The sequence below is a fragment of the Engystomops pustulosus genome, chromosome 3, assembly GCF_040894005.1.
Source record: "Engystomops pustulosus chromosome 3, aEngPut4.maternal, whole genome shotgun sequence".
In the NCBI taxonomy this organism is placed as follows: Eukaryota; Metazoa; Chordata; class Amphibia; order Anura; family Leptodactylidae; genus Engystomops; species Engystomops pustulosus.
Window position 1 is genome coordinate 79,367,082 of NC_092413.1, and position 26,702 is coordinate 79,393,783.

At 42.6% G+C, this 26,702-nt stretch overlaps 1 protein-coding gene across 8 annotated transcripts in view; it reads left to right on the forward strand.

The window, feature by feature from the left end:
- Positions 1-649: 649 nt before the first annotated feature.
- The window catches only part of SMYD3 (SET and MYND domain containing 3), a 400,119-nt gene continuing 374,066 nt past the window's right edge, over positions 650-26,702 (forward strand). For 3 of the 8 annotated variants that reach the window (XR_011854116.1, XR_011854117.1, XR_011854118.1), the window contains exon 1: positions 650-1,146. Coding sequence is in view for 4 of the 8 variants with exons in the window: in XM_072141192.1 (XP_071997293.1) it covers positions 980-1,146 (167 nt within the window). In the remaining 4 variants the exon portion in view is untranslated. The remainder of the gene's footprint in view (positions 1,147-26,702) is intronic. The other 5 variants (XR_011854119.1, XM_072141192.1, XM_072141191.1 and 2 more) reach the window with 3 other exon arrangements.

The window sequence follows — 26,702 nt, forward strand, 5'->3', positions numbered from 1 at the left end:
TTATCCCAAACCATGGTCCCTTTGAAAAATGCTCGAGTCTCCCATTGACTCGCGCGTGAAAAATGTGCCAAAAACGCTAACAACACGCGCGTGAAAAACGCAAAAACGCTAATTACTCCAAGGAAAAATGGAACAAAAACGCAGCCAAAAACGTCAGTTTTTCACGCATTGCACTCTGACGTGAAATGCAACGCTAGTGTGGAAGGGGCCTCAGACAGCTCCGGGGGCGAAGGCTACTGCATACCTGCTGCATGATGCGTCCTCTTCACTGCATATCTCCGGCAGTAGGTGAGCTCTGCGCAAGTGCATTAGTACCTGTTCTGTTGCCCGCCTGCTGAAGGAAACAGAGCAGCGAAGAGGACGTGACACGCCCCGGAGCTGTCTCGGGCTACTTCATGATCCCAGTAGCCTCTCAATTTTAAGCTCTGGATATGCAAACAGATTTAAGAGGCTACTGGGGGCGCGTCACATCCTCTTGGCTGTGTGTCTCCAGCAGCAGGCAGATATCTGGCAGCGAGGCAGGTGCTAATGCGCAGAGCTCACCTGCTGGATATGCTCAGCAAAGAGGACGTGACACGCCCCCAGTAGCCTCTTAAATAATTTGCATATCCAAGGATTGAAGAATTTCTGCAGCAGCTACATCCCAGAATTAGGGAAAAACAGGACGCAGCTGCTGCATGGGAGAAGAGTATACCATGGGGAATCTTTCAGAAAGTAGATTTCCTTTAAGCACAGGTTTTCTTCTTCTATCTGACAGATGTGGTTAGTTGGATTCAAAAAGAAGCCTCTTATTACAGCAACATCGTGAACGGGATCTTACACCGCAGCTCTCGCATCCCTAGCTGGGTGTTACACGTGATTCGCAGTGGATCACGTGTGACATGTGCCTGGATCTGGCCACGCCCCTTCAAAAATGCTTCCGAATACGCAAGCGCGAAGACCAGCGCGCCCTCAAGAGCTTTGACAGCTACTGTGGACAATGGCGGGAAATGTTGAGAAATACCAAAGCCCCGGGAAGGGGAACGGTTTGCGAGCCGCTAGAGACTTTGCTATTGGCGAATTGGTGACAAGCGCCGAGCCCCTGGTGTACACCACGTGCAGAGGAAAGAACAGCGCAGCTTCAGTGTGTGACCACTGCGTGTGCAGGTACTGTCTGATGTCTACACAGCCGGCCAATCAGAGCTGGGGGCGGAGCTATGGGCAGGCGACACGCCCTGTCTTGTTATTGAATAGTGACAGATCCTCTTCGCGACCTGTAGTGAGGAAGTATACTAGAGATTCTATAGTCTACATAATTATATATACCCGGTATATGACTTCTCATCTGCAGGTAGAGGAATACGGCGAGGCATTGATTAACAAATTATATGTCTATGTTCATATCCCACAGCACCCCCCACTCAATACCACACTTCCCAAATTTCCCTCCCCCTTTTTCCTAAACCACGCCTATTGCACCACATGCAAGCATCGTAAAATGGTGATGTCACACGTGGCGTTTTTAGTCCGTTTTGAAGCATGCATTTTCAATCCGTTAAAAAACGCATGCTTAAAAACGCCACATGTGACATCACCCTTATATCAACCTTGATGGGATTTGCCCATAAAAGTTTATAAAATAAACTTCATTTTTAACCCCTTATTTTACAATTATACTATTTTATTGCTACTTGGGTCAGGGACCCAAAGAATAGACATGTAATTTGGGGAGCATAGTGAAAGCCGTAAAATCCAAGCCAACAAGAAAACTGCGCAAATGCGTTTTTTCACCATTTCTTTCCTGCTTCCCAGTACATGGCATGGAATATTAAATACCGACACTATAAGTGCAATCTGTTATTGAATAGTGACAGATCATGTTCGTGACCTGTAGTGAGGAAGTATACTGGAGATTCTATAGTTTACATAATTATATATACATATGACTTGTCATCTGCGTCATCAAAGAGCCTTTTACGTGTAAAAATAAAAAAGTTATAGTTTTTTGAAGGTGGGGAGTGAAAAATAGAAATCACAAAACAAAAAAGGGCCAGGTGGTTAAGGGGTTAATCAGTCCATTGATTTTTGCCCCTGTAGATTAGGACACAGGAGAAAGATGTTTACTGATCACATGTCCTACACATGCCTGGGTAGGTCATGTGACCATCACACTGTTTTGATGTAGTCGGTTTCTTGCAGTGGGTTTGCTGTCGCTGAGAGGACAAGGTTCATCGCGATTTGCAGAGAAGCCCCAGATATCTGTGCAGAGGGGGGAGAAAAGTGAACCTGGCTGAGGCAGGAATGGACAATAGTGTTTTGTCCAAAGCAAACCAAAGCATCATGACACTCATTCATAATCTCATCCCAAGAGGTTAAGCCCCCTCCCCCCATCCCAACCCAAACATGGTTCATCATAAGATATTAACTCATTTATGTGTTTTTTTTTTTTTTTTTTTAATGGAACAGATTTATTGAAAAGTGGCCAATTCCTTTAACATGAGGGGAAATGGCAATTACCTCATCCCTACTTCTGGCATCTGCGTTATGGTTTTGCTACCTAAACATGAAGCCGGAGCTAATGTTGCCAACAACTTAAAGGAAACCTACCAATCCCGATGGTAGGCAGGAGATGCAAACACCGGGCACCAGCCCAGGGCGAGCCGGCGCCGGAGCCCACCCCAGCGAGTGCCCCAAACCGCCACATCGCGGCCCAAACACACCTTGACCCACCTCTCCGAGGCAGCGATCGTTCCTGATCTCATTTTAGTTAAGTTCTATAGGGGCATCTCCCACATGCTGTCGCTCCTGGTACCATACTGTATTTACAAAGCAATTTCTAATATCTCGCCTCATCTCTGATGACGGCACACTGATAAAACTTTCCCAAATGGTGAAGAAAGATTGTACACACTTTTCTCTACACAAGGAGGCTTCTATCCAGTCCATACACATTATGTACATGAGCTTATCTAAAAACAATCGGAAAGGGGGCGCTGTGGGGCTGAGCCAGGTTTGGAGGATGCTTTTGCAGCTCGCTGCCTCCACTACTGTCAATAATCTCTGGCACCCTTTGGTGCAGCGATTGACCTCTCTATCTGTAAACCCAAAGATAGCCCATAACAGAACTCTAGTGACATTTGTAAGATATAATTGTAAAGGCCATAATTATGTGCCAGAAGGGCTGGATAACCAGACATGCCCACATGCAATGATAAAAGCCGTCTCCCTCATCGTGACATCTCCAACACACAGAGACTAAAAAAAAGTTGTGCTTTAGTACTGTATCACACTCACAACACAGTGGATAGGACCATAAACTGTAGTAGTCTTGATAGAGGGAGCTGCAGGCCGATGAGTGATGGTTAGAGATGGGCGAATCGATTCGAACGAAGTGGAATTCGACACGAATTTCTCGGAAAATTCAATTCGTCACGAATCTGAAGTTTATGCTGATTCGTGGGAACAAAGTTTTTTTTTTTTTTTTTTGCTGAATGGGCACAAGCACAGCGTGTTACATGGGGCAGAGAACTCTGGGAAGGAGAAAGGAACATCCTCGATGACATCTGCAGACCTGTAAGCCAATCTGCAACCGGCAGGCTTATGTGATGTCACACAGCCCTATAAAAACTGTCAGCCATTTGTAATCTTGGCATTTCACACTGCATGTGCTGTCTGCAGCGTCTAGCTGCTTTTACTGTACTGTAGTGATTTCTGCTCCTCTCTCAGGTTGTGTGTCAAGGGAGATCTATATATCCCAAATAGCAGTTCTTTTTTGTTACTGAAGCGACTAGGAAGAAATCTGTTTCATATCCACACAGCTGCTGTAGTGATTTCTGGACCTCTCCCAGGGTGTGCGTTATGGGGTATCTGTATTACGCAAATTCTAATACTTTTTTTGTTGCTAAAGTTGAGAGCAACAAATACATGTCATATCCACGTAGGCAGAGGTCGCAGCACAGTAAGGGGACGTTGCAGCAGGGGTGACTCCATGAGGCCAGAACTGCCATTGTCATCTAGCGGCAGTGTGTTGATCAACAACCCAAAGGTTGTTGATTGGTTGACTAGGTCATCCAATTCCTCAAATATAACATCTGACAACCCCAGCCAAGAGTCCGTGGGTTCGTCAGATACAACAATTAATTGGCATGGACCAGGAGCAGGTCAGCGGCCCTCACCTGTCCTCAATCAGACTCTGTCCTGTTCATTTTCCTCAGCCAGAGAGCTACTATGTGGTCTGGGCTCAGCGCCACTATACAGCGAGGACAAAGTGTTTGAGGACAGTCAGCAGCTGCTTGGCAGTGAGGGCAGACATCCGCTGCTTCGTGCAGTAAGCAGGCTATTCATACTGACACCTTTGAGGAGAATAGCAGTGACAGGGAAATGCAAATTGACGATGATGTAGCCGATTGCACTTGGGAGCCGGGTGTAGCAAGGGATTCATTATGGTCGGGCGAAGAGAGTGTCTGCTTGCGCGTCAGGCTGCGGAGCAGGCAGCAAGTCGGTACCGTGGCCGTGAGTCAGCAGGGTGGCAGCAATGTGATTATGGGAGCCAAACGGCTGCAGGGTACTAATCCGGATTCGCAGGTCCAAGTAAGCAGTGGCACAGGGGCTCAGTGAGGCAGTGGTGGTAGTAGTCACTCAATGCAGAGTGTTGGCGGTATACTCACCATCTCGGCGGTGTGGCAGTTGTTTGTTAAGACACCAGAGGAGCCAAACGTGTGTATATTTCGAATCTGCGGGCAGAAAGTGAATCATGGCCAGGGTGCTAACGTTGGCACCATGGCCCTGCGTCAACACATGCAGCATCACCATCCACTGGCCTGAGAGAAGCGGATCCCAGATGTGGTCCATCCTGCCGGCGCAGCAACAGCAGCAGCACCTAGTGGCACACATGCCATTTCAGCCAGTCAAGGCTCCAGCACCTCGGCTGAAGGGAGCTGTTTGTCGTTGACATTATCTTCCGGTCCAGATGCTCCTGCTTCTCGCTAAGCATGGTCCCTGCATGGCGCACGTGTTTAATCAGGTTGTCAACCGGTTCCCTGAAGTCTTCCACCCATCTGCAAGACATTCTAAAAATGGCCAGGCAGCTGTGCATGCACTTCAGCTATTCTTACAAAGCCAAGCACATCCTCCTTGAGTTGCAGCGGCAGAACGGCCTCTCCGAGCATAGGCTGATATCAGGTGTTTCCACCCGTTGGAATACCAGCCTCCATATGTTAGGCCCTCTGTATGAACAGAGAAAAACCATTAATGACTGGCACTCATGCGTGACACCATTTGCTCAGGCCCTTTGAAGAGGCCAAGTTATCGCCAGGAAGAATAACGTCATTCCACTGCTTCATGTCCTGGAACAGATGCTGCAAAATGTGTCTGGTCAGGGCACTGGAGAAGTGGTGACTACATCTCATGGCCACATGAGTCCGGTGGGGGCTGAGCTGGAGGAGGAGGAGGACACTGGATCACAAGCAGAGTCTGGTGAAATTTAGTGTTTTTTTCTACTTATGTGACAGGAGAGGAGGAGCAGGAGCATCCGGAGGAGGAGGTAGAAGATGAAGCAGATGACCCAGAAGCACCGTGGCAGTATACAGTGGAGATGGAGGCCAGGAGTCCCTCAGTCACTTGCACAGATGCCCCGCAGCATGCTGCTTTGCCTAACTAGTGACAGCCGAATAGTCAACATCCAGCATATGGACGAGTTTTGGCTCTCCACCCTCTAAGACCCTCGCTACCAGTCAAAAATGGGTGCCTTTTTTCCAGCTGCTGAGACGAATGAAAAACTGGCATACTATAGAGATGCGTGGATCAGCCAGGATTTCAACACACCAATGCCTAATGCATCATATTAGATCAGCCATGACACCTCCCCCAAACGTTGCAAAATGAGCCTGGATTGTAACTACCTGCCTCAGCCACTATTTTGATGCTGCCACCCGCCTGATGCCACACATCTGCTGCCAGTTGCTCCATCTGCTTCCCACCATCTTTGCCAGGGACTGGACTTGTCGCCCACCTCTACACTCATTGTACCACTTTCTGACCTCCTGCTGCTGCTGGCACCTCCACGCTCTAACATTATGCCACACTGTGGCCTACCATGTTGCTGCCACCTCCCGAATTTTTCATTGTGCCACTCTCTGACATCATGCTGCTGCCACTGCCGCCTCCACACTCTAACATTGTACCAACCTATGGCCTACCATGTTGCTGCCACCTAAAGAATTTGTTATCGTTCCACTCTCTGACCTCCTGCCGCTGCTGCCACTGCCACCTTTTGAAGTTCTTTTTTGGCAAAGACATAATATTTTCAGGGAAATTGTAACAGATGATGCACGTGGCGTCTCTAATCTTCAAATTTGAATTAAAAATGTAAACTTCAAATTCATTTCAAACTTCAAATTCATTGTGCTACTCTGTGGCCTATGATGTTGCTGCCACCTCCATAAATTGTCAGTGTACTATTTTTCGGCCTACTCGTGCTGCTGCCAACTGACCGCTGTCTCCCTGGAACACCCTGTGATTTTCATTAATGCTGTTTTACCCTCCACCACTCTGATGTTGCCACTATGTTTGGTTTTCCCCTTCATTTCATCTGTCAGAAGGAATAAAAAGCCTCAAGATTGATAGCCAAAAGCAGGAGTGGATACAGAACACAGAGGACATGCAAATAGCGCATTTACTGTCATCTCTATTCTGGATCCACTCCTGTTTGTTTTTGGCTTTAGCAATACTGATGGATTAATGACCGATTGAAAGCGGACACTGATGGATGAAAAGAAGGGCAAAATCTTCAATGACGTTGGTGCAAAATTACTGTCGACACCCTCTCCACTCTTTTGGTGGGTTTCTACATGTATCCGCGTTTAACTGAACAGGTTCTGTCGTAATTTATGGAATCATCTGATGTCCGTGTAAAAAGAGTGCACTCTTTGATGTTATAGTGGGATCTTGGCCCTATGCGGATGTATTTGTGTCTACCATGTGGCATTAGGGAATGTATCTAGGATGAAACAGTTGGAGTGTAAAGCCATAGGATATTGTTACAAATCAGATGGCTTGGGCAGGCAGTTTTCGGGTGTGCAAGCCTTTAAAAAGTCGGAATCCATGGAGCATGGCCGGAAATGGCACCTCCTCCTGCAGACACAGCAACTCCATTCCGAGTGGGTCGGGAACATTCCAGTCCTGTAAATATTGCTTGTTTAGGTTATAACTCAATTCAACACCAGGCTGGACGTTGCGATGTACCAGCTCTTGATAATTCCTCGGTCAGTTCTCTACAATATCTTAATGATAAATCGCATTGTGAAAGGAGGAAAAAGAGGGCAGTGTCTTATCATGTATGCCTCAAGGTGCATGACCACCTTCTCATTACATAAAGTCATATAAGATTGGTTATGTGCAAATTGTTGATCCTTTGCTTTTGAAGTCTAGTACAATGCAACAAAAATTCCACAAGGTTGCGGTAAAGTACTGTTATTAATCCACATACATGAAACCTAGTCATACACAAAAAAATTATGCTACCAATCTTCAAGAATGGTGGATGCGTAAATGTTCACATGTGCATCATATATAATAAAACCTATGACGTGGTGCCTGGGCATATCCATCCAAAGACCAACAGACTGACATCTTTTTGGGTTCCTCTAAGGTTTCCTTTGCTTTACTAGCAGTACATTATTTGATCACATTCCACTCTGCCTTTGTGTATGCCTCTAATGATACAGTATGGTTTCATAGATTTCTATGGCTAATATGTTACTAATCCATATTTTAGACTTGCATAATAGCTCCATATAAGACTTAGATCCAAGAAGATAACAACTAGTTTTTATAGGAAAGAAGCCTGTAAGATGATTATATCATTATTATAATATGTTTTCCCATGTTCACAGATGTGCAATCTGATATCATTACGTTCATCAGCAGAAATCCAAACATTGATTCTGGTCTAATTAAACATTCTGCCTGGAAGTGGGGCAGTGCTTCTCCTCATCCCGATACAATCATTATTCTGTTGTCACGTCTCATGTTTAATAGATTTACTGTTGTTTTAAACTGATAAGTACTGCTTGGTTTTTGGAATTTGCTAGATCTTTTAATTTTTTTTCATAAATATAAACTCTATAACACCGTTTTACATCTCTTTTGTACTATTTATTACTTAATGGTAACCTACCATTTGATTTGATGCATTATGAAGCAAACATACCTTGAGAATGCTGTAGCTACACTTATGCAGGATTATCTGTGGTTAATCCCTGTGCTGAGTGGTTTTGCTGATAAAACAGATATAACATTATGATAATGAAGCTCTACCCCTTCTATGGCTCCTTCAGCGCTTGCTTCCACGCTTCTCCTAGCCTGTGAGTTTTGCTCTGGAGGAGATGATGATGCAATCACTTTTCTCCCTGCCAGACAGAATATCAATTGCTGTACCATTCCCCAGCTGCTGTGTAAGAGTGATCCAGCTCAGGTTAATTAGTCATGCTTGACTAACCTCCATTTGTAATTCCAAGCTCCCAAGGCAGCTTCCAAGGCAGCCATGCTTACCCAGCTTTCCCAAGGTCCTGAATGTTATAATTTTGTTTTTCAGCAAAACCACTCAGCTCAGGGATTTTGCCAAGATATGATCCTGCATCAGTGTAGCTACAGCATGCTCAAGGTATGTTAGCTTCATAGTGCATCAAATCAAATGGTAGGTTTCCTTTAAGTCATAATACATTATGTGATTTTTCATCAGCTTAAGATATGATCCTTCACTCTTAGCCTATACTGGAAGCAGACAGGAGCTCAGGCTGGATTGCTGTTATCGCTTCGGACATTCAGACTATTTTTTTAAATCTGTTGTAAGACCAAGCATCTGGCAGATCCATTGTCTGTGCAGTAGGGTTTGTTGGAATCCCTCTATAGTTGCATGCCTTAAGGGTGGTGCCCTATGCATTATCTGCTTTTTATCCCCCTTCAACAATCTCAAGAATAATGGATATACAAAGGGAACCTTTACATTATGACAAGTTCTGGGGGAAGGGAAGGGCAGTTTAAACGAGAATTGCTTGCAGCAGGGAGATGGAGGGGGAGGTCAATGAGTGAGTATGAAGAAAGGAGGAATTGAGGAGAAGACAACTTGTGCTGCTAGTACTAATTCCCCCCAAGAACTCACCACACACTGCTGACAGGGAGCCAGATAATATTAAAGAGGAGTGGAATTATTCAGATGCACAACAAAGGCATTTTTGAAATCTGTCATCATGTAAAAATAACCCTCCTGGTGGCATATTCCCTTTTAAGCACTGTTCCCAAGCCACCAGTCCTAGAACCATGCATTTAATGCAGAAGAGAAGTGAAGGAAGAGAAGACTGCTGCAGGGGAAAGTTCGGCTGGGAAAGGGGAACCCAGGGACTGCCTGTATTTCTGAATTTGCAGATGCAGCAAGAAGAATAGAGGGTCCAGGGGATTGCTTCCTTGGATGCCGCTTAGGCATGCAACAGTGTTTATTGGCCTTTTCTCTGGGCCTTCATGTGCAAAATAACATTCTAACCCAAATAGCTAAAATGGGTACAGAAGTTTTGCCTTAGCCATAGAGTGGTTAGGGTGCTTGGTACGGTCCTCCACAGATATACAAGGCTTCAGGAATATTTGTCTCGAAGATTGTATTGCACTATAGCAGACGGTGGGGGACATGTATCACTCGTATTGCTTCCTTTTTTCTCTTTTTTGTGCAACTTTTATGAGACTTTTCACAAAGTTAGCTGCCTCAAGGATATAATGCAGTGTGCTGTATTTATCTTTGTAGCCCAGATGTTTGTTCAACTTGTGCAACTTTTGGGCTCTGAAATTGTCCATTATTTTGCCTAATATGTCCCAAAACAGAGCATGCTAAAGTAGAAAAACCAATTGCATTAAAGAAAAAAAGTTCTCTCGATGCAAAAGAAAAAAGTCACTGCTCACCAATCAGATGCATGTATTGATCTCCATGATCGCCGTGTAGTGTGAACGGTGCCCGGAACAACAAAAGATTCCTGTGCCGATACAGGTGGTAACCAACGTGGAAAAAGAAAAGGCGATGATCCGGCACTCGTTTAAAAGCGTAAGTAGAAAAAACTTCATTCCTTATTTAAAATGGTAGATAGAAACATAGAGGTGAAAAAATCTTGGGGCACAAATGCTCCTGGTCTAGAAAATGGAGTGCCGGATCATCGCCTTTTCTTTTTCCACAAAGCATGCTAGACCCGTACTTTCTTTTAGTACACCATTATGACCTCCAGTGAAGCTCTTTGGATGCTTTACTTTACTCCCAGGCTGTAATGATAAGCTGTAAGGTGTCTGTAATGAAGTTATATTGATAATCCTTGTTTCCATGACAAAATTTTGAAATCCAATTGTCACTTGGACAATAAAATGTTGCCTGGTGTAATAATCAAAGATACCTGTTCCGACTTACATACAAGTTCAACATCAGAACAAACCTAAGGAACCTATATTTTTCTAACCCGGGGACTGCCTGTACTCAGAGCTGACATCATAAATCTGTGCTGATGATATGCGCTCCATAGTGTAACAAATCCAGATAGTCCCTACATTTAAACATCTCGGTATTTGGAGATCACCTAGGGCAGTGGTGGCGAACCTATGGCACTGGTGCCAGAGGTGGCACTCGGAGCCCTTTCTGTGGGAACCCAGCAAAGAATTTATCAGATAGGATTCAGGGCTTCTTCCTGCGGTCCTAGACAGCCCAGGACGTGCCACGCTCAGTGCTATTTTAAAGTGACACCTACTTGGCTACCAGGACTACAAGAGGAGCCAGAAGGTGAGACAGAGATGGATTATCATTGGAGCTCCTGCTTCCTCTTCAGGGGACCATGGGGGGAGGGGGGGGGGGGAAGTTTTAATCCAAATGTCCCCTGCTTTCTATTGTATTGGTGTCCTCAATACGATAAAAACTTGTCATACATCAGAGATCAATAGGTTACTGCTCAAATTGGCATGTTGGCACATTGCGACATGAAAGTGAGTTTTGGTTGTAGTTTGGGCATTCTGTATCTAAAAGGATCGCCATCATTTACCTAGGCTATAACACTATGGGGGACATGTATCTTTATTTGTGCTAGGTAAATTGTCTAATTTTTGCAACTTTTCACTGCGACTTTTGCTGTTGTTTTGCAAGTACACCTTAGTCTTGTGCAGTGTGCCTTTATGTATCTTTATTTTCCGAATGTTCTGTGCGACTTTTTACTTATGTATCACTTTTTAGGCGCAAATCAGCACTTGGTCCAGGGTAGGTGCAAAAGAAGGATTTTTTTTCATGGACCCTGTTTGAACATGTAAATTGGAATTATTTCACATACTTTAAATGTTTAAAATCACAAGAAAAAATACATAATCATTCACAATAATACATAATCAGGCGCAAAAAAGAGCTGCCAAATGTCTCAAAAAATCACCAAAGAAAGAAAAAACTATGATACATGTCCCTCTGTGTCTCTCAATATCCAACTTCTGCTGGATTGGTCAGTGTCTTAAGTAGATGCTTCCTCTGCATATAATAAATAGAACAAATGTGACTAAAATTATGCTCATGACCGAATTTTTCTACATTCTTCACAACTTTCCGATATGGGTCCTGGTTGATGTCTTCTATATGATGCAAAAGTTGTTCTGGTCTCCGATATTAAGGAAAAAACATACTAGAATTAATTTAGAAACTCTACAGGAGGCAAAAGATCGTGCGGGGGCTGTGATGGTTGCCAGTACCCAACCCTAGGTTCTATTTTTTTACCGACTCAATTGCAGAATCTGAAGGGATTGGGATTTTATTTATTTCAGAAAGACTGTTTTAAACCACTAAGTAGGAATAAGATTTGAAGAGGATTCCCCATAATAACTTCTGGATATGTGATATATAGAGTCACACCAGAGGCTGACATCTGTTTGCATGTAGTAGTGCTAATTCATGCATGTCTATTGTGATTGGTGAAAGTCGATCCTCCTTGATCATATATTTATTCCCTTACTTGTCAAAAACCCCTTTAACTACAGTGAGATGATAAAATTGTAGTTACTCAGTTTTAAGGCAACATTTTATCGTCCATTTACACCATGCTTTCCAGTGAAGTGTCTGACTTATCAGGAGATATGTGTTGTATCTGCATTTCTAAAACTGTACACTAGAGGTCACTCTTGGACCACTTCTTTCATATTCTGTACATTTACCTTGGACCACATCATATTCTTTGTTGTCCAAATGTTTCCTTTCCACCTCATTTCAGGTTCAGATGTTCAAATGTGTAACTTGTTCCTAAATTTGAGAGATCATTTTCAAGCAACAAGCCTTTTTCAGGAGATTTATGAAGCATTTCAATTTTTCATTGATTAAATTGTGGCCATGTCACCAGCAGCAGTAAAATAGCATTTAATATTTGTATGACAGACCTGTTTAAAGGCTTATATATTTTACATGAGAACCAGAATATTGTCGCATTATGCCTATATCTGTCACTTTTCCTGCCTCTTAACTGGCCGGTCTATGCCTCACCTTCTGGCAGTCTATGCAAGCAGTGAACATTAGTGATTCCCTCCATATACGTTGACTTACCACTTATTCATGAACACGAGAACCAAACCTGTCGGGATTTATCTACCAAAAAATGTACATAATGTAATTTATTTCTGTTTTGACATCTGAACATATCATCAGCCAGTGTTGCTTCTTGACATCACAGTGGTAAAATTACATTAAGGCTACCCGTCAAACATTTAAAGCGAACTTCACTGAATAAAAATAATGGCTTAATAATGTAACTGTTCCAACAAATGTGTTGTATTTGTAGGTTTTTCTTCCCATTTTGTGCAGTATTCCATAAGTATTTTACAGAGCTTTTTTTTTAGTTTAGATCAGGACCCTGGGCCATTTCAATGTTTTAATGTTTTCTGTTTCAAGGAACTGCTTTACCCATTTTGCTGTGTGACAGGGGGCACATGTTGTTGTTGAACAACGTTCCGAAACACACTTGCATTCACTATGCCATGTATCTCTATGAGAGGCCAACTCTTGCTGCAGAAAACATTATTCAAACCAAAACATTTTCTACACCAACTTCCACTGACTTCTTTACACACATTAGGTTTAGGCTACATTCACACGATGTATGCCCGCCGTACCGTAGTACGGCGGGCATACATCGGCGCTGCGGAGAGGAGCAGGGGATGAGCGCTGCTCACCCCCACCCCTCTACATAGGCATATACAGCGCACGGGGCCGTAATACGGGAAAAGATAGGACATGTCCTATCTTTTCCAGTGGTACGGAGCGGTGTGCGGCACCGTACCGCTCCCATACAGGGCCGTGAGCCCATAGGAGTGTATGGTGGACGTATATCGGCCGTATATACGTCGGCCGTATATACGTCCCCCATACATGTGTGTGAATGTAGCCTAAGTCTTTCCCCAGTTTTTTGATCAACATTTACCATCAGATCCAAATAAATTACACTTGCTTTCATCACTAAAATGAATTGTGGACCACTTCTCTGTCCACACAACATGCTACAAGGGCTGTGGGGTAAGAGACCTTTTGGGCTGAGTCCAACTTCGAATAAAATGGACCAACTCCAAAATTATATAATAAATTGTTACAATTCGTTCACTGCAGTATGTGCTGAATATTTTTTTCAGTTGCATTTTGGCAAATTCTGGAATGTCCTTTAACTGTCTGTTCTATTTCTGAACTAAAGATGTAGGCTTTTAGTTTAGATGAACGTGGATGCACTTTTTGCTCATGCACAGTAGTGAAGCTCCTCCCCTACAGATCAGAGGGGAAGGAATATCTGTACTTATCGTAGAACTGCTAGAGTGATCTGAAAAACTGGATTAAGGCAGGACTGTCTAGTGTATGTTCTCTCTGCATACTGTTTTATGTTTTGTTTTTCTTTTTGTCTGAATTCATGTCTGTAGAGGATAGCTGATCTGATGGATTCTCTGCACTAAACATAGAATATGAAAACTGTTTTCTAACATCTCCAATTCAGAAATGCAGGAACACACACATTAAAAAGTACCATAGGTATAGAAGCCAAGCCGTTGTGTTATCTAGCACTGCTAGACTGTGCAGCATTATGATGTAAAACACTTGTGAGCTGTTTCCAGAGAAAAGCCTGATATTAAATGTTCAGCTGTTCATCAAAACTGACTCTCATGAGGCAATTCTCTCTATATCCAGAAATTGTTGCAAATATTGCCCGTGTGGTAACTGCATTGTAGAGAGGCTGTACTCCAGACTTAAAATAATTGGAGTTCCAAATATGGATGGCACCCAAACTGCTTCTTACCTCGTGCTCGTGGATATTAACATTGTATCCAAGTGAAAGAAATGGTCCCGGCACTTTCAGGTAGCTACCTCAAAGTGCCGGGACCATTTTTTTACTTGGATACACTAAAAATAATTAGGTTAGACTTGAGATCATCTATGACGAAGGATCTGATGGAGACAATACTGTTTCTAAGAACAAATTCATAGACTCAGTAAAAATAAGACTTTTTATCACTTAAATGTGCCCCATGTATGTGGGATTCAGAGTTAGCGAAATTTGCATGCTCCTCAGCTAAGCTGAGTGGAGCCTTTTGTTTCATTCATCTAATAAAAGATTCTGGTCACTGAAAGTGGGTTTTCGATCCAAATGTGCTTAAACGTTGTGACACTGTATGAAGTGACAAACCCTTACCTTGTTCAGTGCTTAACTGGTGAGCAATTCGAGCTGCTGTATTAAAACAATTACCCATGGAGATTTTCCACATTATTTTGTTCTCTCTTGCATTTGTCTTTCAAGGTCGACCAGTTTTCTTGGGGGAATTGAATGTGTTTTTCATGTTGTTAAGATACAATTTTCTAGCAATCACAGATGTTGAACCACCAACTTCTATTGCTGATAGGGTCAACCTTTTGGTCTTCATCTGGACAACCTGCTGCTGGAGATCTGTCAGCCTGACACAAGAGAGGCACCCCTATTTTGGCTTCTAGCTGCTGGTATGCCACCAAACCCTTCCCAGGAAACGTGCTAAAACTGGATGCCTCACGAATGACCGCCTTCTTACTGCGACCGTACTGATCAGTCTTAGACCTCCTGATCCACCACTCTATGACGCCTCTGCGACTCTCCACATCACCCTCTTACAATCCCCAACTAGGATCTTGGATGGTGCCACTAATTCCCCCACACACACTGTCCCATATAACACTAGGGAGAATGCTAGCCGGAATAAGGACGCCTCTTGCTGGTTAACACACTCCTCGACCACTGCTGTGCCCAAACCGATTAAAATAGCGAAGGTGACGTGCGGAGCCCGTCTAGGCCAAATTTTCCCCTCCTTATTGCCTGTTGAACCTGAAAAGCCTTGGTAACATCCATCAACCCTCGCAGCTTAAAACCAAATGTGATAAATTTGATTGCCCTGGGCCATAGACCACCACTTCTCTGCAGCATCCCCCCCAAAAAACACAACAATACCCCAATCCTGACCTCGGCACTCCGCAACCCCACAAATTTTGCGGACCATACTTCCCATTCTTGCCAACAGCTTCATAAGCCTTCCAGGTCCCTTCTGCCGATCCACGAATCAACTCACGGGCTGTGTTCATGCTAACTCCCATAATTACAAAGGGCAGGAGATCCCTGTGTAGTCTGCGCTGTGGACCAAGGGCCGAAACCTCTCCCAGTGGAAGAAAGAGAAAGAGAATCTGCAATTAAGTTCTGAACCCCAGGCATATGCACTCCAAACCCCCAAGCATTCAAACACAGACAACAAAGCAATCTCTTCAACTTCGCCACTGGCTCCGAGGATGTAGACATATAATTAATCGCCGCAACCACACTCATATTATCGCAGTTCAAGAAAAGCCAGAATCCTGACTAAACCAGACTTCACCCACCGGTTTTTGGCGCACCAACGGCTCTGATAAAAGGCTCCAAAACCCACCCCTCCAGTAGCATCGGTAAACAAAGCACAATCAAAACTATCAATTACGGGTGCCATGAACAGGGATCTTCCGTTGTAATTGGCCAAAAATTCAGCCCAAACTGCTTAATCCTCTCTGCTCTCTTCGCAGGTGCACATATTGATGATGGGGTGACCACTCCCTCTGTTGCGTAAGCCTCAAAAAAAAAATTTCCGAAACTACTTGCGTGTGCTTGTGCACTGACTTTTTAAATTATTTAAAGAAACATTTACTTGATGCCTGGGTGCAAGGAGTAATGAAACTGTCCCTAAATCCTTCAAACAAGACTGCGTGCGATTGGGGTAGCTGTTTTGGAAGGACAGCAATACAGTTAAAAGATAGAAGAGAAATTCAGATTATCATTGTAGCTTCATTCCAGGGGCCCCTGAAAAGGAAGAATTGCGGGGCCCGGAGTAGGAGCTCCAATAATATTGCAGCCTTGCCTGCACCTCCTGTAGTCCCAGGCAGCTAAGGATGTGTAGCTTTAAAATAGCACTGATCACAGCACATCCTTTGTGGCCAGGTACTGCAGTAGGTTTTGAGCCCTGTCTGGAAACTCTGTGCTGGGGTGATGGCTTGGGTGCCCACAGAGTGTGCTCCGAGTGCCACCTCTTGCACCCGTGCCATAGGTTCACCACCATAGATGAACGATCCAGGAGCTCTACCCTGATTTTTGATGAGGGGTGGCTAAGAGGGAAGCATTTGGTGGCCTGAGAGTTCCTACTGGTTCTGCCATCTTTGGAAATCTGTAAGACCGGTCTATTGGCTAATTAATTCTGTGGCCAATTTACCCATAAAGCAACACAAGTAATCGGATGCAACCTATTCTTACAGAGGACTTGGTAAAATAAGTGAAAAGTTTTTTGACATTTTCCTTGTGTGCTTTAAACCTTCCTCAATCGGATGACCATACAGTTAAAAGAGATGACAGACTCCACCATATGGAACAGAGCTGTGCATTTGGGGATGATGATCAATAAGAAAGGTTAAATGGAACTTGTCAGGGTGATTTGGGACACTAAACCACCCACAGGTCATTATGGGGGTTTAGTGTCCCAAATGGTCCTGTTGAGTTTCATGCATTGAGTAAAAAAAACCCAAACTTAACACGCTCAACTCATCGATCGTTTCCGCAGCGCTGGTGCGGTCTGGCGAGTGAATTACACCCTTGCTTCACTGCACAAGTGTCAGCTTAACTTCCTGCATTGCAAGAAGAGGCGCCAGAGCAGGATCTCCTTATGTGAGTCCGATGTGGCTCATCCGACTTGCATTCAGGTAAGCATTTAAGTTTATTATTTATTTGACATATAATGACCTCAAAAAGGTCAATTTGGGACCCTAAACCACATGTCGATAAGGCCTCACAGGTCTTCTTTGAAGGCTGAGGTATACTGCTTCGTGAATATTGTAATATTTATGGAAAATGACAAGTTTGGCACAAGTTAATCTTCAAAATCAGAACATTTTTCATAATCAACTTTTGTACATAGTCAAGTATAATGTTTCTGCACAGGGCTGTCTTCTTTTTGATGATCAAAGTGATCTGACTCCTTGATCTGTATTTAATTTTTCTTATCATCTAGTCACATAGCTGGGGATGTTATCTTGTTCATGCAAATAGAGCTGTAACCTGAAGTTATAAAGGGCGGTGTGTTCTTCACTGGGAATGGGTTGATGGTGTTTGGATTCTTGTCTGCAGAACAATGGTAATGTCAGGATCAGTGTGATGCAGGAAAGTGGTAGTGTGCAAACACACATACACTTCAGGAATATAGACAGGACAGTGAGTCCTAAACTAAACCCCCATATTGTGACCTGCCTAATTGCCTCTGTGCATCCTAGTGATAGAGGACAACCATGAGGAAAACCCCTTTGGTGGTCTCAGTGAAAACACATAACAAGACAAACAGAGCGAAATTTCGGGCAGCACTGCAATCTGAAGGAATAGTCAATAATACAAGCTAGAGATCAAGTACCAAGTGTTCTAGCAGAAAAAGCAGTCATGCTTGAAGTCATGCTTGATGTTAAGGGGGCCACATAGCCAGTCGAGTGAATTGCAGGGACATATACAATGGAGATTAAAATTGGGAACAATGTATGTTAACTTTTTGCAATATAATCTACATTGAACAACTTTTGATTTATTTTTTTTGTAAGGTATACACCATGTCACTAGAACAGTACTTTACAAAATTACCAAAATATAGCAACATAAAACCTTTCCTTTTTAAAAAAAAAAACCATGATGATCATAATTAGAGAACAGCAATCACAGGCCTTTGCTTTGAATGACTAACTCATCTGCGGCCACAGGAAATCAGTCTCTACATTTTTATTCTGTGCTTTTTATTTTTTCAGTGAGTTTTTGTTAGCTGAAATGAAGCCATTAGCAGCATTGATTGTGGCATAAGAAATGTTAATCATTTTAATCTTTTCAAGCTCCTACCATTTCCTTTACTAACAATTAATTATCCTTGGTAGCTCCCTGCAGCATGCGTACAGACATATGTTTCTTAGGATTGTTTTGCCAGTATGGCTGCCAACATGGCTGGTTACTCCCAGTAGCAGCGCCACATCTGACCATGGTTAGTGCTTGTATTGCAGCTCAGCTGTATTAGAGATGAATGGAGCGGAGTTGCAATACCACATCATGATCAGGAGAGGAGCTGTTTTTTGGAAGAAAATGGCCATGTATTTTCAAATGCTGCGCAACTCATTTAAACAAATCACAAGAAGTGAGCATCCTATGTGCTGCTGCGAGATTTCATCAGAGAGCGGGAGTGGGGGGAAGCTCCAAGGGTGCAAAAAGGAGGCTTTGGGGGAATGAAAGAGCCAGAGACCCTGGAATCTTCCCCTAAAGCACTCGTGCTTAATAGTAAATAAATATACAAATTGATTTTAAGTAAGCTACTGGAGATGTGATCCTAATAAAAATATGTCATGCTGCTAGGCCCAGCAGTATGAAGGGTAATAAAGTGAGATTGGTAGATTTCCTTTAAAAGTATGGATATACAAAAAAATGCCCAGTTTTTACAGACTGTTCAGGAATTGGTTGATGGCAAAATCCTGGAATGTGCTGATAGTCTGTCTAGTCTCAGATAAAGGACAGTATAGCAAGTACAGTGTTAGCTTATGTTGGCGATTGCTGTACTTTTCATGGCAAGAATTAAGCAGAATGCGGCACAAAACAGATTTCATCATAAGTTTTATATTTGGCAGTGAAGAAATGTAGTATTACGCATGGCCCTCTTGATTTGATTTTGCAACCAAAAATATTAAAAAGTTTTTTCATCATATGGTGTGTTTTCCTGAGTCCCCTACAAAGAAAGGAACCCTATTTTAAGGTCCCTTTCACACACAGGCCCAAGACAGAAGTATAGCATATGTTTGTCTGGAGATGTCTTTCTTTCTTTTGGTGATCACACATGTATGTGCTCACTGTACCGTACGGTGAACAGTGCACTTCTATGGTGGCATTATACCTGCTATTGTCCGTACAGCTAGCATACCGCCGCCGTATACAGTAGTGTGAAAGGGGCCTTTACTGTCCCATTACTACTGCCCTATCAAAAGTGATATCATAGTAGAAGGGAAGGATGATCAAAGTGGACAATGATGCATTTTGATCTGATTTATTTTGGTAATTTTTTTAATATTCACTTGTCCTATTGATTTATGTATCACTGAGTGACACATAAGCATGTGACTTTATAGCAACTGGAAAGACCCTCAAATGCAACACTACATCAAGGTCATTTGACTATAGGGGTTTATTCATATAAAACAGCTGGTCTGATCTATATAGCTACATGTTCCATTATCAGTCATGAAGATTCCTCTATTGCCAAATATGTTTGTCATATGGGGAACCATCAAGTATCAAATTCATGGGGGTTGAAACCCTATGCCCATTCATTAATTTCCTCCGCATGGAGAAGACACAGGACAGTAGATGGCCGCTGGGCACATGTCCACATCACATGTCCTGCAGCTGTCTGAGCAGGTCATGTGATCACCACTATGTTTGGCTGTAGTCGGTTGGTTGCAGTGCATCCAGTATGACCAGTGTTTTTGTGGTGGCAGTTACACATCATTACTATGGTAACAGAGCAAGAAAACCTGTTAGATCATCACTGGTAGCAGAGCATAAGAGGTAGGAGGAGTTACTGAGAACTAAAGGATCTTGGGACTTGTAGTTTCCAGTGGCGGTCATCTTGGTGATAACTCCTCATACTTTAGAGAGGCCATAAAATTTTGTGAATCATAAAATCAAGCTAATTTTGCTCCATATTGTGACTAATGACATTGAGTTTTGTTACATTGATTTATTCCAGATTACCCCTTTAATATTTTGTTTACTCATATGTACATTCAGTATATCATATATTCACCTATGAAAGGATAGGTACCTGATCATCTGTAGAACCTGACGTTCCATAACAAAACATACTGAGTGACATACATTGAGAAGGGGATGTCCATTCTGAATTTCTGTCACTGAGCACTTGAATCACTAATCTGTGATCCTGTGAGTCTGCATATATTTTAAAGAGGACCTTTCACCACCACAAACTTAATAAATCTAACATACCAGAGTATAGGGGCTTGCACACTGATTTAGGGGCAATTAATATTTTTCTCCTAGCCCCCTCCATTCCTGAGATATGAGCACCGGTGTCTGACTATTGTATCGTCAGAGGAGGAGCTGCAGCATGTGTGGGGGTGTATCAATATGCTAACCTTCTCTTTCACCATCCAATCACTGGCAGATGGTGCCAGAGAGCGATTATGCTGGGAGCGCGCAGCAGGCAGAGTGTTCTCTGACACCATCCACCGCCGATCAGCTCCTCCTCTCTGACCATACTGAAGATTGAATTGTCAGACACCACAGCTCATATCTCAGGAACGGTGTGGCTAGGAGAAAAATTCGAATTGCCCCTCAATCAGTGTACTAACCCCTACATTCTGGTATGTTGTATTTAATAAGTTTGGGTTGGTGAAAGGTTATCTTTAATGGTTGGGATGTTTATATCTATACCATGACATTTTTAACAAGACTCAATTGTTATATTATTCTTTACTTTGCATTTCAAGAAATTAGTGCGAAACTTTTATATTGGTAATTCACTATCCCGCTCCCTACTTTTACAAATAACATGAAGTAACCAACCCCTTTAACAGTTAAATTTTCCTTAATTTCTCCTGGGGCTTCTATGTTGCTCTAAGTATATAGATACTGTAGATACTAAATATCTTCTCCTTTGCTGAGTGTGAGGTTCTCATGTTTAACCTACATTTTAGCTATATATCATGCAAAAGGTTCGTTTTTTTAGTTTCACAGGGCATGGAAAGGGTCATCTGCTTCAAAAATATTTCAGCACAACATGATAAAAAATCCTTTGTAAAAACAAAGATAATGCTAGATCATTATCAGCATTTCTATCTGAATTTCCATATTGTTTGAAGATTGTGCTTGTCCCCTGAATTCCTATATAATCCTGTACCTTTCCTCTCCTCCCTTGAGTCTGCACCTTTTATCTATGCCCTAGTCAGATTGCCTCAGCTTTTTCTTCTTTTCTGAAGATGGAGATAAATTATTAATGCTGAAACTGAACTCCACAGCCTTTAAGCACCTTTTGTGTGAATTGTTGACTTTTTATATTAAAAACCCCAATTGTGACAGGCAAAGGTCGACATGCTAGAATGTGGAGTGAACGGCAATTACATACTATTGTTCCCAATCTCAGTTACTCAAGGATATCTCACGGAAAACATATGATCAATAAGAACGTAATATTTATTGCAACTGGACTGCATTTTATTGATTTGAAGCGTTTTACTTGATGTATTGTATTCTTTATTTACCATGTCTTTTATAACAGACAGTCTTTTATACCAGTAAGTGAATGGAACGCTGAGGTTTCTTGGATATATGTGCAAGTCAACCTAAGAACTTTCGCTTTATTCAATGGGGCCATCAATGCCATGCTGCCGCGTCCGGCCTTTCTGGCTTAGGACAGGTAGAGCTTGTAGAGCTTGTACTGTAGCCTACTACAGTACATCAGAAATTTCTCATATAGAGGTTTGATGCAGTAGCTCTTTGGAGGTTTAAGTGTAGTACAGCAGGGCAAGTAGCTGATGGCCCGTTATTTTACCATAGTTTTCAACTTCATCCATTTCATGATGATGCAGGCACAGTTTAAAAGCTTTCACCATATGGCATTGGTATAGTTGCCATTGATCTTTAACTTATTTTATCAGTTAAAATCCATTTCATATTAAAAAATGGAGTGCAGTATGGGCCTTCTGAATGATTCAGAGCTAGGATAGCTCTGCCTCAGGAGATTTTATGTATCACAGCCTTCATCTCCTGGACTTTTCTCGAGCTGTACCAATTTTCTATAATGCTCTATACTCTAGACTTGAACCCAATCTCCAAGGCTTGAAACGAGCTCTTAAAATTTTTAGACAGCCCTATTATATTTCCTAACTGAATGAAACTTCAATTCCCACTTTACTAACCCATCCTGCCTGTGTACTCCTTCTGTTATCCGGTAGAAACCAAATGCCAAGCTCCAGGTTTCTCTGCAGTCCCAATGACCTTTGACTCTGCATATAAGATGACAGCTGATGGCTTGTTCAAGCAACAGCATTTTTATTTATTAAATTCCGTATATAAGGGTATAAGTCGAGTTTTTCAGCACAAAAAATGTGCTGAAAAGCCTTAACTCGACGCCCTCAGCAGGTTCTCTTCTATACAGCGATGCATCGGCTCCGTGTCCCTGCGCTGTTCGTCACCGGCATCGTGACGTCAGCCACACGCTGACATTCTAATGTGTGCGCCGGCACACACCTATGATGTCAGCAAGCGGCTGGCGTCATGGTGCCTGCGAAAGACAGCGCAGGGAGCCGGAGCCGATGCATCGCTGTATAGAAGAGAACCTGTCAGAAGGTGAGTACACTTTGTGGTTTTTTTTTTTCCTACAGGAATTATATTGTGGGAAGGGGCTGGCAGGCTATATACTGAGGGACAGGCAGGCTATATACTGAGGGAAAGGCAGGCTATAAGGCTATATACTGGGGGACAGGCAGGCTATATACTGAGGGAAAGGCAGGCTATAAGGCTATATACTGGGGGACAGGCAGGCTATATACTGGGGGACAGGCAGGCTATATACATTGCATTTTCGACCCTCAGCTTATACTCGAGTCGATCAGTTTTCCCAGTTTTTTGTGTTAAAATGAGGGGTCTTGGCTTATACTCAGGTCGGCTTATACTTGAGTTTATATGGTAATTTTATTCTGTTCCATTGCAAAGAATTGGTGGACCATTATACAAGCTCTTACAGCACGTGTCTCTCCGTTCATCCTTATAGACTGTAAGCTCTTGCACCCAGGGCCCTTATTATTCCATATGACTATGTTTGCACTACAGAATGTGATGGCGCTATATTAATACATATTTTATTTTTACTTATCTGTATACAGGGTAGCAGAAAAACAAAAAAAAAAATCATTAGGGTAGGTGCTTAAAATTATATTGTTGGGGTCTAACACCTGGCAGCTGTTTGAAAAGACTGTAGCAAATGGACAAGCTCTATGGCCACTTACCTGCCTACACAGTTCCATACACTATATAAAGACTGCCTGTTTTTGCAGTTTAGAGCTATTCACTTGACTGTGGGAGCAAGCCATGTGAGGAATGGATGTGACGAAAATGCAACACTTACTGATTACACTGATATTGATATACTATCACAAGGAGAGGTGATCGAAAAATAAAGGAATACCCTTTTTAAGGCTTGAGGAAACCACCCATCTTGAGAATGGCTACATTAGTAGGGAGAAGGAAATGGTGGCCAGAATTCATTGCTTGAGCAAGGGCCATGGTGCAAGTATATGACATCATATTTGGAGCTCTGCATTACCTTCTCCATTCTGTATTTTCCAATTGCCTTTTCTAGAAAACTGATCAAAAATCCAACCGGGTATATTTTTAGAGAAGCAGGGATTTCATGAACGGGTGAAACGGGGAGTTGGATTTAGAACTCTTGTAGCTTCAATTGTAATCGGAATAGTCCTAACATTTTGACTGACTGCATAAACCAAAGGTCCTGTCTTTAGTCATGAGGAGTATCACTTTTTCTGGCCATTATGGTGCTTTTTTCGCCACCCCCAGACGAAGGCGTGAGCCGAAACGTATGTCGGGGACGCGGCCCTCTCTGGAAAGTGGAACTCCAAACACCTATATTGCCTGGTAAGAGTAAACATGATTTATATGCTAATTACCACAGAGTTTATTTACAAACATTATCGACCAATAGCCACCCCACATCTATTGGGTTTAGCTCATACCTAGGCTGTTCCCCATTTCAATACATATTACTCCATCCTGTCCAGATTGGATCGCTCCGCATTTTTCTGTATACCACCACTTTATGTTTTTTATTGTAATTTTTAACGTAAAATATCATTAATAAAGATTTCGTGTTTTACATGCATTCTCTCAGTTGGTCCTTGTTCTCCCCTCTTTTGAGGGGTAAAAGTTTTTTCGATATTGTTCATTTAGGACCAGTGTGTTATTAGTGAGGGGTGACCGTACAGAGTGCCTTACAATTGGCCCCGGTATATACATTTTGGGGATTCTCTCCCCAGAACCCCACTACCTGTATCCAACTCTTTACCTGAAAAGTTACATTGTAAGCATTTTATGTTCAATTTGTTTGATTATTTACTCTACTTTCATAGTTGCATTTAATTGGTCCACATTCATAAAATAATCATCCACTTTATTAAAAATTGACGTAGTGTGAAAGCTAGATTTAATTTGTATGTAATATTCTACAAATTAATACTTTATGACATTTGTGGAATACATTTATAAAACTTTTCTGATCACATTAATATTCAATATTCAGACTAACAGTACAGCAGTTTTTTTTTGTGTATGTAGTGAATTGTGGCATATTGCATATTAATCTCAGTTGAGCAGATGTAATATACTGGAATTAAATATTACAGTATGATCGTCAAAATATGAATTATTTATATAAAAGAAATGATATTTGAAGAGATTTCTTTTTATTCTCAAAAGTTTTATATGAGAAAAAGAGTGGATATATAGGGATGTTTTGTTTTCTATATAAAAGCAAAATGGCCCTTCTTGCAAATATTTTAAATTATGATATTAGATTTTAATATAGAAAATGTTTTTCTGAGAGTATAAAATGCAGAAAAGTACTGTTCTTTGTCTGATCACTCACCATACGATGCCACCATAAAGCCGAAGTAGTTATGTTTTATTTTTATTATCTTTCACAACTCTGAAAAGCATCTCTGTTTTGATGCTGCCAAGGTTTTCTATGACTAAAATTGACTAATTTAAAGGACTAAAGTTTCCATGATTCCTCTACCCTCTCACAGATATTGGCCTAGATATTTCCCCCCGCTTCACAGGAATCCTCAGCCTACTGAAGAGCAACAGCAGTGACCAGAGTAGTCTAAGCGGCGGCTGTTGTGAGCAGGCAGCCGCCCGCAGCATGTGCAGCAAGTGTTCCAGACACCAGAGGTTGGAACTAGTAATCCCGAGGGGCAAAGGGCTCCCCCTGAAGCCTAGTACTGTGGCAACCCACAACCCATGCCTGGCAACCAGCAAAGTTCACACTTTGCAGAAGACCCGGCTACCTCCCTTGATGAGATGACGATCCCGGCATGGCACCTAGTGGTTTGCCGAAGCTTCAATCACCTACACACCGGTATCTGGCGTCAAAGAGCCCCACAGCAGCATCCATAACCAGAAAGCCAGCTCATACTGAAGACCCGGCATCCCTCCCCCACTCCAGTCAGATGGTCAGTGAAAGGATCATGCAGCGGTTTCCAGCACCATCAAGACCCTGCACCCCAGCCCAAATAACAGCAGGGGGCAGCGATCACTGGAGGCTGTAAGTGCGGCCCTGGAGAGCCGAAGCGGCCCATCTGCTGCCCACGTAGAGCTGCTCGGGCCTTATCCCGAAACTGTACACTGCTGTATTAAAGTCTACAGACAGGCCCACTGCAGGGCTATGCAGCATGGAACAAAAAAAGATGTTAAAATTATGCAAATGAGCCTGAGAGACTGATTAATGAAGGTATTCATGGAAACTGGAGCCCCTTAGGCTTCTTTTATTCTTTAAAAGAAGGACATAAGAAGCTAAACGAAGAGCAGAACCTGCCAGCGGGGGCATACACCAGTGTACAATTCTTCATCCTGGTGGTAGATTTCCTTTAAAGCAGTCTTACCAGTGGCCATTACCTCTGCACATAGACTAGGGGAGTTCATGGAAAAGGAATTACCGGTAGGTACGAATTCACGTCTTATCCACTATTCACAGGAAGTTTGCAATAAAATCATCATAATCTATTATATTCTAATCTAATTTGTTTGTTTTTTTTAAAAATAACTTTAAAATAAACCAGTACAATAATTCTGAGACTACAGTCCATTATAGTATAACATTTTGATAGCAGTGAGATGCATAGGAACATAGAATTGGGCAGCATAATAAACCCACTGGAACGGCACTGGTCACCAATGGAACAGCTGAGATACCATAGTCCGACAACAACTGCTAACCACACCAACAGACACACACACACACACACACACACACACACACACACACACACACACACACACACACACACACACACACACACACACACACACGACAAGCAACCTCACCCTCTACAGTCCCAC